Source organism: Leucopleurus acutus (genome assembly GCF_964270905.1).
Source record: "Leucopleurus acutus genome assembly, chromosome: 1".
Lineage (NCBI taxonomy): Eukaryota > Metazoa > Chordata > Mammalia > Artiodactyla > Delphinidae > Leucopleurus > Leucopleurus acutus.
The window spans coordinates 12233741-12249114 of record NC_139142.1 but is presented as its reverse complement, the minus strand read 5'-3'; the positions used below and the strand labels follow the sequence as shown (position 1 = coordinate 12249114).

The window sequence follows — 15374 nt, the reverse complement described above, 5'->3', positions numbered from 1 at the left end:
GACCACTTGATCCCCCCCCCCTTTTTTGAGATATAACTGATATATAACATTAGTTTCAGGTGTACAACACAATTCAATATTTGTATATATTGCAAAATAATAACCACAAAAATCTAGCTAACATCCATCACCACACATAGTTACAACTTTTTTTCTCGTGAGGAAAATTTTTAAGATCTACTCTCTTAACAACTTTTAAATATACAATGCAGTGTTAGCTATAGTCACCATGTTTTACATTACATTCCTATGACTTATTTATTTTATAATTACAAGTTTATATCTTTTGATCCCTTCACCGAACCCCCACCTCTGGCAACTACCAATCTATTCTGAGTTTATTTATTTGTTGTTTGCTTGTTTTTAGATTTCACATATAAGTGACATCATACAGTATTTGTCTTCCTCTGACTTATCTCACAATAATGCCCTCAAAATTCATCCATGTTGTTGCAAATGGCAAGATTTCCTCCTTTTTTATGGTTGAATAATATTTTAATGTATATATATATGAACACACCCAATTTTCTTTTTTTTTTTTTTTTGTGGTACGCGGGCCTCTCACTGTTGTGGCCTCTCCCGTTGCAGAGCACAGGCTCCGGACGTGCAGGCTCAGCGGCCATGGCTCACGGGCCTAGCTGCTCCGTGGCATGTGGGATCTTCCCAGACCGGGGCACAAACCCGTGTCCCCTGCATCGGCAGGTGGACTCTCAACCACTGCGCCACCAGGGAAGCCCCCAATTTTCTTTATCCATTCATCTATCAATGGACACAGGTTGCTTCTATATCTTGGCTACTGTAAATAATGTTGCAATGAACAAGAGGGAGTATATATCTTTTCACGTTAGCATGCTCATTTTCTGTGGATAAATACTCAGATGTGGAATTGATTGATCATATGGTAGTTCTATTTTTAATTTTTTGAGGAACCTTTATGTTGTCTCCCATAGTGACTGCACCAATTTACATTCCCACCAACAGTGCACAAGGATTCCCTTTTCTACACATCCTCCCCAACAATTTTTATTTCCTGTCTTTTTTTTAAATATTTATTTATTTGGTTGCACTGAGTCTTAGTTGCAGCTCCAGGGTTCCTTAGTTGTGGCTCACCAGCTCCTTAGATGCGGCATGGGGGCTCCTTTCTTGTGGCATGTGAACTCGTAGTTGCAGCATGCATGTGGGATCTAGTTCCCTGACCAGGGATCGAACCTGGGCCTCCTGTTGGGAGCACAGAGTCTTATCCACTGCACCACCAGGGAAGGTGAAGGTATGTATTTACTGGTGGATAAATACATACCTGCACCAAAGAATGTATATGTTAAGGCCGAATACATACCACCTTATGTATTAAGGTGGATAGGTATGTATTTATTGGCAGTTTGTTAATTGTTTCCTAGGTGTTTTATACTTTCTCTGTTCCTTTCTTCTTTTGCTCTCTTTCTTTGTGATTTGAGGATTTTCTGTGGTTATCTGTAGTGGCTTAGATTCCTGTTTGTTTTGTGTATCTACTATAGGTTTTTGCTTTGTGGTTACCACTGGGCTTACATAAAACAACTTATATTTATAATAGTCTATTTTAAGTTGATAACAACTTAAGTTTGAATGCATTCTAGGGCTCTACATTTCTATCCCCCCCAATTTATGTTTTTGATATCACAATTTACATATTTTTATCTTGTGTATCCATTAACTAATCATTGTAGTTAGTTTTTTTACTACCTTTGTCTTTAACTTTCATTCTAGCTTTATAAGTGATTAACTACCACATTTACAACATAAGATTATTCTAAATTTTACTATATATTTGCCTTTACCAGTGAAATTTATACTTTCACACATTTTCCTATTACTGATTAGCTCTCTTTTGTTTCACCTTAAAGAAATTCCTGTAACATTTCATGTAAAGCCAGTCTAGGATGATGAACTCATTTGGTTTTTGCTTGTCTGGAAAACTCTTTATCTCTCGTTCAATTCTCCATGACAAAGTTGCTGGTAGATAGATATACTTGGTTGGCAATATTTTCTTTCAGCACTTTGACTATATCATGTCATTCCCTTCTGATGTGCAAAGTTTCGGTTGAAAAATCTGCTGATAGTCTTATGGGGGCATTCTACTGTAGGTAACGAGTTATTTTTCTCTTGCCACTTTTAAGATTCTCTTCTGGTCTTTAACTTTTGACACTTTAATTATAATGTGTCTTGGTGTGGGTCTCCCTGGGTTCATCTTATTTGGAACTCTATAGGCTTCCTGGATCTGGATGTCTGTTTCTTTCCCCAGGTTATAGAAGTTTTCAGCCATTATTTGTTCAAATAATTTTTCTGCTCCTTTCTCTCTCTCTTCTCCTTCTGACTGTTCAAATGTATTTCTCCAGTCCAGAGGTCTTTCCTGAACTCCAGAATTGTCTTTCTATATATCTACCTTATTTCTCCACTTGGATGAGTAACAGACATCTTATATTTAATAGGATCTCTCACCTGATTATTGCAATAGCCTCTTAAGTGATTTCTGGGCTTTCCTTCTTGCCCTCTCTGTCACATGCCCAGTCTGTTCTCAACAGAGCAGCTAGTTCAATCATGTCACTTTCTGCTCAAAACACTCCAAAGCCTTGCCATTTACTCAGAGTAAAACCCAAATCCTTATAATAAACTATACTAACTTTTGCTATGTATCTATCATATAATCCTTTGAAATAGAAATATGCTACATGACAGTGATTCAAAATTATTTCATTATGTAGGGTAAAGTCTGGACTTCTTGACTTTTCTCACTGTTCCTGAGCACTGTTAAAGACAAAATAACATCATATTATAGAAATAAATGATAGGTATTACTATTGATGAAATATCAATGAAGTGATAGCTAGGTTTCATTATATTAGAAATAAAGAATTCCTCCAGGAATCTAAGTATATGTAGACTTCTGTAGATTACCAATTGGACTAAATTTTGAAATCTATTGTTCTATAAAAGAGCATGAACACTTTTCCCAAAAGATAATTTCTCATTTTCCCCAGCCATCAGAGAGATATATTACTACACTTACTTTGTAATTGAAGAGTAAGCTTATAGGAGAAATTTCCAGCTTGATTAATGGAAAGGGAACTAGACAAACAAGAGCTTTCATTCACTTCCTCTATTCCAAAAGGGTCTATAATTTCTGCAATAACTGACGACAAAAATCCTTTAGGCGTGTTATGTTGCAATATCTTTCTTATGTAAGCTGTTCCAGTTTTCCTAAAAACAAACCAACAAACATCATGCAACTTGGGTAAAACAGTGGCTTAAATTAACAAGTTCATAACCATATAATTTATAAATAAAATTTACCACAAATGGCTAACAAATGAATATTTGAGTAACATTTGTTCAACCTCATTAGTAATCAATGAAATGTCAATTACAGCAATGGGATATGATTTTTCACCTATCAAATTAGGAAAGGTTTTTTAAAGGCAGAGTTTAATAGTGGTAAGAATTTAGTGGAGATAGGCACTAATGGGATTGTAAACTGGTACAAGATTCCTAGAAAGCAATTTGACATTATGCATTAAGAGCTCTAATATTATTTTTTTCACACTCTGATTCCATAAATCTACCGATAGGTCTCTATCCTAAGGGAAGAACTTGAAACACAGAGGGGGAGGGGGAGAAAAGCTTTCCATACAAAGATGTTCATCACAGCATTATGATAAAAGCTAGAAATAAAAATGCCAACAATAGGAAAATTAAGTAAATGATAATACCTGATCTACCTAGGCAAAATACATCTATTAAAATGCTACTTACAAAGAGTTTTTAATTACCTAAGGAAAGTGGTCACATTATAATGTCAAAATGAAAGAAGCATAGTGAAGAATGTTGAAATGCATGTTGAAAAGGACTAATCAGTAATTCATCAAGGTGTTAACAGTCATGATTTCAATTGTCTTCTTTATATTTGCCTTTTAGGAAATTTCTACAGTGAGCATGTTCTTTATAATCAAGAAAAAACATCAATTTTTAAAACGTTAAGCTAAGATATCCATGTGCAAAAAATAAATCTACACAGAGACCTTACACCCTTCACAAACAATTTAACTCAAAATAAATTACAGACTTAAACATAAAATGCAAAACTCTAAAACTCCTAGAAGAGAACATAGGAGAAAACCTAGATGAACTTGGGTATGGCAATGACTTTTTAGATACAACGCTAGGGACACAATCCATGAAAGAAAAAAATTGACAAGCCATGCTTTATTAAATTAAAAACTTCTGCTCTGTGAAAGACACTGTCAAGAGAATTAGAAGACAAGCCATAGACTGGGAGAAAATAGTTGTGAAAAACATATCTGACAAAGGACTGTTATCCAAAATAAACTGTAGGGGAGGAATAAAACCTCTTTTTCCTCTACCCTCCTAGGTTCTGTGCCTGGGACCCTAGAAATTAAACTGATGAAAGCCAGATTAACAATAAAAAACGAACACTTGATTAATGTGTGTCATGCTTACACAGGGGAGACACCTCAGTGATGAGTAACTCAAAGGGGTGGTTGGAACCTGGAGCTTGTCTAGCATCTTAATAAAGAACAATAAATTTGTGGAGAAGTGACAAGACAAAGAAAAAGGGGCTAAGGCTTTTAGGGGTGGCAAACAGTGAAAAAGTAAATATATGGGAGAAACTATTGGAAGATAAGGTTGTTTTTAGTAATGCTTGTTATGCAGGTTCCTCTCAGTGTCTCTGAACTGGTAAGAGTCTCCAGTTGTCTCTGGTGATTAGGAATCATCCTTCCTTTCTTGGTAGAGAGGTGGAGGGCAAGGGATTTTTTAATATGTCTGCTTCTTCTTAATTGCCTTAGGCTAAAAATAATCTTTATGCCAAAGTGGTATATTTTGGATTGCCATATGCCAATCCCCTACAATACAAACAACTCTTAAAACTCAACAATAAGAAAAGAAACAGCCCAGTTAAAAAGTGGGCAAAAGGTCTAGACACCTCACTGAAGAAAACATGCAGATGGCAAATAAACATATGAAAAGATGCTTATATGCATCATATATCATCGGGAAATACAAATTAAAACAACGAGATACCACTATACGCTTATTAGAATGGCAAAAGTCCAAAATATTGACACCACCAAATATTGGTGAGGATGTAGAGCAAGAGGAACTCTCATTTATTGCTGGTGGGAATGCAAAATGGTACAGCCACTTTGAAAGCCACTTACCATATGATCCAGCAATCAAATTCCTTTGTATCTATTCAAATGAGTTAAACACAAAACCTGAACAAGGATGTTTATGGCACCATTATTCAAAATTGCCCAAACTTGGAAGCAACCAAGATGTCCTTCAGTAGGTGAATGGATAAAAAAAACTGTGGTACATCCAGACAATGGAATGTCATTCAGTGGTAAACAGAAATGAGTTATCAAGTCATGAAAAGATATGAAGGAAGCTGAAATGCATATTACTAAGTGAAAGAAGCTAATCTGAAAAGCTACACACTGTGTGATTCCAACTGTATGACACTCTGAAAAAGGCAAAACTATGGAGACAGTATAGATGTCAGGGGTTAGTGGGGATGGATGGATGAAGATGCAGAGCAGAGAGGACTTTTAGGGCAGTGAAAGTATTCCGTATGATATTAATAGTATAAGGTGGATACGTGTCATTACATAATTGTCAAAAGCCATAGAATGTACAACACCAAGAGTGAACCCTAATGTAAACTATGGGCTTCAGGTGACTGATGATGTGTCAGTACAGGTTCATGGATTGTAACAAATGTACCTACATTATATTATAGTATAGTGTCCTACACTATGGTGTAGGACATCAATAGTGAGGGAGGTATGTGTGGAGAGGGGGTCTATGGGAACTCTACTTTCTGATCAGTTTTGCTGTGATCCTAAAACTTCTCTTAAAAAGTAAAGTTTATTACCGTAATTTAAAAAAATTAACCTCTTTGTATCTGAAGTCATTGACCAATAGCCAGGCTATTACTGAACCTGTCTTCCCACTTCTCCCACCACTGGCGAGGTAAATGAGCCTCTTGTACTCAAGTGTCTAGGATGGCTTTTGGGGGTAATCAAGCTCCAGTCTTCCAGGAGAGGTAAGAAGTCAGCTTTTAAAGGAGGGAATGGGGTTTGGTCAATGAAGGATGGGCTTAAAATTAGGAGTCAGGGAGTTCCTGAGGTGGAGAGGAATATCTGTTGAGGGGGGAAAACACTGCAAAAAGACAATCACCATCAAACTTAACTGCCTGTAATGCTAAGCTCCCATTCCAGTACCCATGCTGTTTCCCCAGCCCACTGCCCTCACCCCATGCCAATGAAGCTGCTTTAATGAAGGTTACTACAGCCTTGAATGTTGCCACATCCAAAGGTCACTTCACTTCTTTGTTCTTATTTTACTCAGTCTCTCAGCCGCATGGGTCACAGTGGTCCACTCCATACTTTCCAAAACACCCACCTCCCTTGGCTTATAGGATCCCACATTTCCCTGGTTTTTCTCCTATCTCACTGGCTGCTCCGTCCTGGTTTTCTTGGCTGGGGCCTCCTCTTCTGCCTAATCTCTCTTCCTGGAGTGCCCAAGGCCTTTTCTTCCCTACAGACATCCATTTATACAGGAACAACTGTCAAATGAAGAGCTCCTGCTCTGACCCTGTGTGCTATGCATTAGTACATCCATGCAACTGCCAACTTCACATCTTCACTTGGGTACCTAACAGGCATTTCAAAATTAATATTTCTAATATGGAACTCTCACTCACCCTGAGTAACTCTGCATTCCTCGTCTCATAAAATGACAGCATGATCTACCTAGCTGCAAACCAAAAACCTCAATAGTTCTTGATTGCTCTCTTGCTAATACCCACACCAGGCAATCTGTCATCAAATCCTGTCTTTTCTCAAGTGCACCTGCTTCAACTGCCTTCATTTCTCACCTGTATTAGCTCAATAGCTTTCCAAGGGGCCTGGAAACTTTGACTTCTCATTCTGTCCTATACTTTTCACAGCAGAGTGATCTTTTCGAAAATAAAAATAATTTCACTCTCCTATGTAAAACTCTCCAATGGCTTCCCCTGGCACCAAGAATAACACGTAAACTCCTCATGCAGCCCACGATGCCTTACATGGTCTGGCACTTACCTACCCCCTCGCTCACCTTCCACCACACCATCTTACTCTGCACCATCCACACCAGCCTCCTTCCTGTTTATTAAATACACCCACGTATTTTCTTGCCTGACTGCATTTACACTTGCAATTTCTTTTGCCTGGAAAGCTCTTCGTTCTTTGTTCTCAGCTGTTTGCTTATCCTTCTCACTCCCTCTGTCACCATGTTTACTTTCTTCATAGCATGTATTAGATCTAAAACTATTTTGTTTTTTGCTTACCTGTTTATCATCTGTCTCTCTTCATTAGAATGTCACCTCCATGCGGGCAAGGACCTTGTCTATCTTATTCACCACTATATTCCCGGTCTTAGCATAAGACTTAATGTGAAATAGTCACTCAATAATATTCATGGAATTAACAAATAGCTTTACCAAAACTTTGTGTAAATGTTGATGCTGTTTTCTTTCTGAGCAGTTTAGTAGAATTATTGACATTAAGTTATCACTTTTAGGATTTTGTGGAGATTCTTAAAAACAATTGACCTTGTTATGAAATGAGAGAAGTTCCTTCTCAATACTTCCCATTATCAAGCAGATATAGATTTTTTATCTGTGAGTATATAATCAACTCCCACTGTGGAAAGGATTTTGATTCAGTATCCAACATCTCGTAGGTAGTGCCCCCAAAATCCAAAATCTTTGCTAATGTTCTGAATCCCTTGTGTTCCACCATTGAATCTTTCTTTAAACCATTTCTAGAAATTGAAGTATAGTTAATTTACAATGTTGTGTTAATTTCAGGGGTACAGCAAAGTAATTCAGTTTATATATATATATATATATATATATATATATATATATATGTTTTTTTCAGATTATTTTCCATCATAGGTTATTACAAGATATTGAATATAGTTTCCTGTGCTATACAGTAGGTTCTTGTTGTTTGTCTGTTTCCATCATCTAACCTTAGTTCCTCTTATTCCTCAAATTCTCTTTTGAATTCCAAGAGACTGTCATTTCCACACTGCATGATTCCTCACCCAACAGTCTGTCTACCACAAGTACCTGTCTTCTTAAGCACAATATGAGAACCTCAGATTCCCTTACAATAATAAGATAAGATGTGGCTGGATGTGGCACACAGAAGACAAGCATAGATGTGTTTTATAAAGCAAAGAGCCAGGCAATAGAGTAAAGGAATGGAAATTACTCTGGATCCATTGCCCTGTTGAGTCTACCTCCCAAATATCTCTCAAATCAATCCATTCCTCTCCATTTCTACTATCAACATCTTAGACTGAAACACGAAAAATTTTAGCCTATACTATTGCAAAATCCTTCTAACTGCTCTCAGTGCATCCACAGTTGTTACCCTCTACTTCCTTCTCCCCATCTCAGCAGAGTGGTATTCTAAACAAAAGCTAGGCCATTTGAGATAAATGGGAGTTTATGAGTTTAAAAAGAAGATGGTACAAATAAATTCAAATACATTGGGTTGGCCAAAAAGTTCATTCGGGTTTTTCCATAACTCTCCAATTAAAAGACAGAGATTGGCTAAAAAATAGCCCACAAAACCTATATATGTTTTTTATGAGAGATACATAAGGAAGGTGGCAGTAAAAGAATCAAAATCATATACTAGACAAATATTACCCAAAGAAGGCTAGTGCAACTACATGAATAACAGATTAAAAACAACAAAAATAAAACAAAAACCATGGTAACAACAAAAAGATAATCTGATTGAAAAGTGAGCAAAGGACTTAATTAGACATTTCTACAAAGAAGATATACAGATGGCCAATAAGCACATTAAAAGATGCTCAACATCACTAATAATTAGAGAAATGGAAATCAAAACCACAAGATATCATTAGAATGGCTATTATAAAATAAAAAAATAGAGAATAAAAAATGTTGGCAAAGATGTGGAGAAATTAGAACCCTTGTACATTGTTGGTGGGAATACAAACTGGTGCAGCTGCTGTGGAAAATGGTATGGCGTTTCCTCAAAATAGTAAACATAGAATTACCATATGATATAGCAATTCCACTTCTTGGTATACCCAAAATAACTGAAAGTATGGTCTCGGAGAGATAGCTGTACACCCATGTTCATAGTGACATTATTCAGAATAGCCAAAAAGTGGAAGCAACCCATGCCCATCAATAGAGGAATGGATAAGCAAAATGTGGCATATGCATACAACAGAATATTATTGTCTTAAAAATGAAGGAAATTCTGTCACATGCTATAACATAGATGAACTTTAAGGACAGTATGCTAATTGAAATAAGCCAGTCTCAAAAGATATGTACTATATGATTCCACCTATGTAACTGATCTAGGTGTATCCACAATTGTTCATAGTCAAATTCACAGAGACAGAAAGTAGAACAGAGGTTGCCAGAGGCTGTGGGGAGAGGGGAACGGGGAATGAACTGTTTAGTGGGCACAGAGTTTCAGTTGGGGAAGATGAGATAGTTCTGGAGGTGGATAGTGGCAATGGTTGCACAACCATGTGAATATACTTAATGTCACAGAACTGCACTCTTAAAAATGGTTAAAATGGTAAATTTTATGTTATGCATATTTTACTACAACCAAAGTACTATGATGCAAAAAAGCATTAAAATATAAAAATAATAATTAAATACCAATAAAATGTTCAAATCATCAAGAAGATGTAACAATTCTAAACTTATATGTATCTAATAACAGCCTCAAAATATATAAGGCAAAATTGACAGAACTACAAAAGAAACTGACAAATTCAATATCACATCAGAAAATTTTAACATAACTCAATAATTGATAGGTCACACAGAAAAAAAATCAGTAAGGATACAGAAGATTGAAAAATCACAATTAACAAGATTAATCTAACAAATAAATAATAACATTGCACTCAACAATGTATGAAATGTATAAACATAGATAATACACAATGACCAAGATAGGTTTATTCCATGACTTCAAGTCTGGTTCAGCAATAAATCCATAATATAATTTACAACATTAAGTAAAAAGTTAAAGGAAAAAAATCTATAGATAAGCTCAATAGATATAGAAGAAACATTTAAAAACAAAAATAAAACACCTGTTAAACTGAAAAAAAGATAACTGTCTATAAATGAAAAAGAGTTTTAAAAATTTATGGAAAGGATAATCCGTGATGGTGAAATGTTTAAAACATCCTTTTAAAAGTCAGGAACAAGGAAGCCCACTGTTATGGTCTGAATGTCTGTATCCCTCTAAAATTCCTATGTTGAAAACCTAAAGCCCAAAGTGATGGTATTGAGAGGTGAGGCTTTTGGGAGGTGATTTAGGTCATGAGGGTGAAGGCTTTGTGAATCAGTTTACTACCCTTATAAAAGGGGCTCCAGAGCAATCCCCTGCCCCCTTCAACTATGCGAGGACAGGGCAAGAAGTTGGCAGTCTACAACCAGAAGAGAGCTTGCACAGAACCCAACCATGCTGGCACCCTAATCTTAGACTTCCAGTCTTCAGAACTATGAGAAATACATTTCTGTTGTTTATAAGCCACCCAGTCTTTGATATTTGATTATAGCAGCCTGAACGGACTGACACCCACTATCTTCATTTCTATTTAATGAGCTCCTAGATACTGTGACAGAAAAAAAAATGTATAATATGCTAAGAAATGTTAAAGAAACAAATTATTTGCAGGTGATGTGATTATCTGCTTAGAAAAATATTTACCTCTACTCAGAAAATCCAAAAGAATATATAGAAAAAGTACTGGAATCATCAAAAGAATGTAGCAAATTTGAAACATTTAAGATTGCTGCACAAGGGCTTCCCTGGAGACACAGTGGTTGAGAATCCACCTGCCAATGCAGGGGAAATGGGTTTGAGCCCTGGTCCGGGAAGATACCACATGCCGCGGATCAACTAAGCCCGTGCGCCACACCTACTGAGCCTGTGCTCTAGAGCCCGTGAGCCACAACTACTGAGCCCGCGTGCTGCAACTACTGAAGGCCGCATGCCTAAAGCCCGTGTTCTGCAACAAGAGAAGCCACCACAATGAGAAGCCCGCGCACCACAGTGAAGAGTACCCCCGCTCACCGCAATCAGAGAAAGCCCGTGCGCAGCAACGAAGACCCAATACAGCCAAAAATAAATGAACAAAATAATTTAAAAAAAAAAGATTGTTACACAAAAGTCAATTACAAGACATCTGCTTTTGCTTTCAATGCAGAAAGAAGCAACCCAACAAGAAACAAAACAGATAAATCACTAAGTCATCATTTTCCTTAAGCCATCAGATAACTAAAGTCACAAGATAACCAACTAACCTGAAATCCAAGGGAATAAGCCATTCTGAGGAGAATCTGAACACAGGAACAGTCTCACTTATGGAAGAGCATGAGAGGGAGAAACAGTGCTGGCCACAAAAGAAGCAAGTAAGAAATAGCTAAAATTGTAAAAAACTGTCAAAGGCCAAGTATGGGCTGGTATGTGAGTCTGGAAATGCTGGGGCATCTTTCAAAACGGAGCCTGTACTCACTTGCAAGCTCCTTCCCATGAGTTTCCCTGGACGCTCAGGAGAAAGATGGGGCAGGGAATAGACCAGACAGTCCCTGCTGGTGGTGCAGGCATCAAGGGAGTGTGGGAGAGGTCACTGTGGGGAGTGGGTGGAGAGGATGGGAGCAAGCATCGCTCGCTTCCCTGAACCTTCTTTCATAAGAAGCAAAAGCCTTAAGCTACAGGAGGTTGGGCATTCAACAGTTGCACACAGGTCTCAAAGAGGTGATCCATGCTGGGGGGAAGTGCTTGGGGGGTGCTGGCACTGAAGCCCTGGCTCCCTCCCTCCCTCTTATCCCCTACACAGCAGAAGCCTGAAGCTACTGAGAGAGAGGAAGCAAAGCCACCCATCACTGGGGCACAGGCAAAGACACATTATGGATAAGGGAAGCTAAAATGATAACTCTCTATCCTTAAGGAGAGTCAGGGAGCTGTCTTGGGCCTAAAATTCTAGGAGAACAAATAGAGTTATCCTGCTGCAGGAAGAATCAGAAATCTCCACCTAAGATCTAACTGCAGGTACAAGGCAGAATTTGGCTGCAAGAGGTAATTTTTATTAACAGGCTGTTGTGCTTTTTATTCTTAATGGAACTTGACAAGCTGAATCTAACATTTAAATGCAAGAACAAAGGCCAAGAAAATCCAAGAGGGGGTGTTATTCATAGGAGTTACCTGGTTAGAGAAATTTTATCATTGTGATCTAGGGAAGGGCAAATACAGCAATGAAGGAGAAGAGAGACAGAAACAGATTGATGTACATGTGGAACTAGGATATATCACAGGGGTGACACTGCAGATCAGGGGGAAAGATGGGTCTTGTTTGCACAATTGGTTATCTATATATATAAAAAAAGAAAGAAATCAGATTCCCACTTCATACTACACTCAACATCGATTCTAGACAGATTAAAAACTTAAAAATACAAAGCAAAAGTTAAAAACTACAAGGCAAAATAGGAGAATAGCTAAATAGATTGTGGTATATTCATACGAGTGAATACAGATGCATACATCAATACCAAATCTTTTTTTTTTTTTTTTTTTTTTTTGCGGTACTGGGGCCTCTCATTGTTGTGGCCTCTCCCATTGCGGAGCACAAGCTCCGGATGCACAGGCTCAGCAGCCATGTTTCACGGGCCTAGCTGCTCCGCGGCATGTGGGATCTTCCCGGACCAGGGCATGAACCCGTGTCCCCTGCATCGGCAGGTGGACTCTCAACCACTGTGCCACCAGAGAAGCCCAATACCAAATCATTTTTAAAGCATATGGGGTAATTTTAAAAAAGCATAAGGTTGTATGAAAAAGGCAAGTCACAGGAAAAGGTATACATTGCTAAGTAACACATCTGGCAAAACTAAAACATATATATATATATTTTTATGGCTCACGGGCCCAGCCACTCCGTGGCATGTGGGATCTTCCCAGACCAGGGCACGAACCCATGTCCCCTGCATCGGCAGGCAGACTCTCAACCACTGTGCCACCAGGGAAGCCCTAAACAATATATTTTGATACACATATATGTTAAAGCTATAGAGAAACATTTCTTAAAATGTTTACACAAAATTCAAGGTAATGCTTATTTCTGAGGAGGCAGAGTGTTGGGGTGGGGAAGAGGCAGCAAAGCAAAGGAAAACTACACAGAAGCACAGCTGGAAGGGTGCAGGGGCCCCAAAAGAGTGGAAGACTTCCAGAGGCCCAGAGGTGACGGGGGCAGTTGTCTCCAGGTAGAAGTGTCACCCTCATCAGCAGACCTCTTCTCCCTTTATCTCACCTCCAGTTTCTCACCCAAACTCCAGAAGGGGCTGGAAACCATCAGCTATGAGGGAGGGGGGATATGAATCTAAAAATAATAAGAATGAGGAAATTCTCCACCTCCCCACATTCCAGGCTCCCCAGGCTGGGTCCGGCTAAAACAGGGGCCGGAAAACAAACTTAAATTGGATAAGGATTTGAAGTTTCTTAAAACACTGGGCAGGAACGGAGTCATGTGGTAATTGACTGACTTAGACTTTTTTAAGCTAAGGAAATATTTATTTACTCTCTAAGGGAAAAGCTATGGGACTTGCTGATACTTCATCTAGAGGCAGAAAGGAAATAGGTCCACAGAGGTGGTCTGAAGAGACAGGAGGAAAAAAAAGTTGACATCCAGCTGATTCAGTAAACAAATTACACATAATTGATCTGGTTATTCACCTAATTTGAAGCCTTCAATGCTTCCCCCTCCCTTAGAATAACATCCACATTCCCTACTGGGACTCAGAAGGCCCCACCTGACCTGGTCTCGAATGACTTTTCTCCTTGGCTCACAACACTGAAGTCACTCTGGTTTTTCTTGGGCTTCTCAAGCACACGTCATGCTCCTTTTGGCCTGGGGGCCTTTTCCACTCTGTGCTCTCAGGCTGGAACCTTCCCCCCACCCGATCCCCTTCCTTCATCCTCATTTTCCTGATCTCATCATAAGCACCACTGCCTCTGGGAAACCTTCCAAGATCCTCCAAGTAAGGGCTCAACCCCCCGGAACTCACTCTCTCAATGCTCCATGCTCCTCTGTTGCAGACTTACATCAACAGTAATTACACAACTGTCTCTGTCCTGTGCTAGAATACAAGTTCCAGGAGTACCTGGGTTTGAATGTCTTCCTCACTCTCCATCATAGCACCTTCCAGAGTGCCTTGTTAGATAACTATTTGTGGAAGAGAAGAATGAAGGGTTCCCCCTGCTTCTCCTCCTGACTATCTAGATATCTGCCTTTGGCCCACAGCTGACCTCATAACTTCCGGCTCCCACAACCTTGACCTTCCTGCTTGAAGTCCCACTTGCTTCCAGTTCCCTGACCCTGGCTCTTTGCTCCCATTTCCTTCCTCAGAGATGCTCATTCTCTAGTTTCTGTGCAAGTGGAGCACAGTTATTGAATTTGATCACAGAACATGCTGTGCTGGTTTTCAAATATTCTGATTCTTTAGAGAATTATCATATGCTTTTAAAAATAATTAGGATATAAGAAATTGCTATTAATGTTGAGATGATGTTAATCATATGTTAATTTTAAAGAGTGATTCTCTATGTTTTCTACAAGGACCTACCTATGTAAACATGCACTAACTGATCTGGAATATCACACATCCAAAAGCCATCAAAAACAAATAGTTCTAGGTGATCACAGATACTTTTCTCAGAGGCTGAAGGTTCTACAGTCTTTGTGGAAGAAAACCCTAATGCCAGCATTTGCTGTATTATGTCTGATTCTTTTCCCCATCTCTACCTCTGAGTGAGCTGTCCCGTAGAGCTGGAGTTGTTGGCTATGGGACAAGATCCTAGTTGACAGCCCAAAGCATGTATAATAGATTTCAACCTGGTGGAACAGGGCTAACCACTTTGGAGATAGGTGAGTTTCTGGTAATCTGAAACAGTTTCTTTTCTGGTTGTTAGATGTGGGGGTGAGGGGTTATAGAATTTATATTGTTTTCCAAAGAAAGATTTTAGGCCTTAAAGGAAGCTTTCAGGGTCCCTGGCTCTTGCCAACATCTTCGAAGTAAGCGTTCCTCAGAACTCTGCATATCTTGCCATGCAGTATTTCTTGCAGAATGGCTTCCTCTACGTTAGATGTGCTTGTCTTTAGGACATATGACAACTGCCATGGGAGTGAACTCAGAGGATAAGCAGTATCCAGTGTAGCCCAGACATTTTTGATACTCAGGACGACAAACACACATT

At 38.7% G+C, this 15374-nt stretch overlaps 1 protein-coding gene across 1 annotated transcript in view; it reads right to left on the bottom strand.

The window, feature by feature from the left end:
* The window catches only part of CATSPERB (cation channel sperm associated auxiliary subunit beta), a gene marked incomplete at both ends in the record, with an annotated part of 128825 nt that overhangs the window by 29357 nt on the left and 84094 nt on the right, over positions 1-15374 (bottom strand). The window contains one exon of the mRNA XM_082837650.1: positions 3044-3234. Within this exon, the coding sequence (XP_082693776.1) occupies positions 3044-3234 (191 nt within the window). The remainder of the gene's footprint in view (positions 1-3043; positions 3235-15374) is intronic.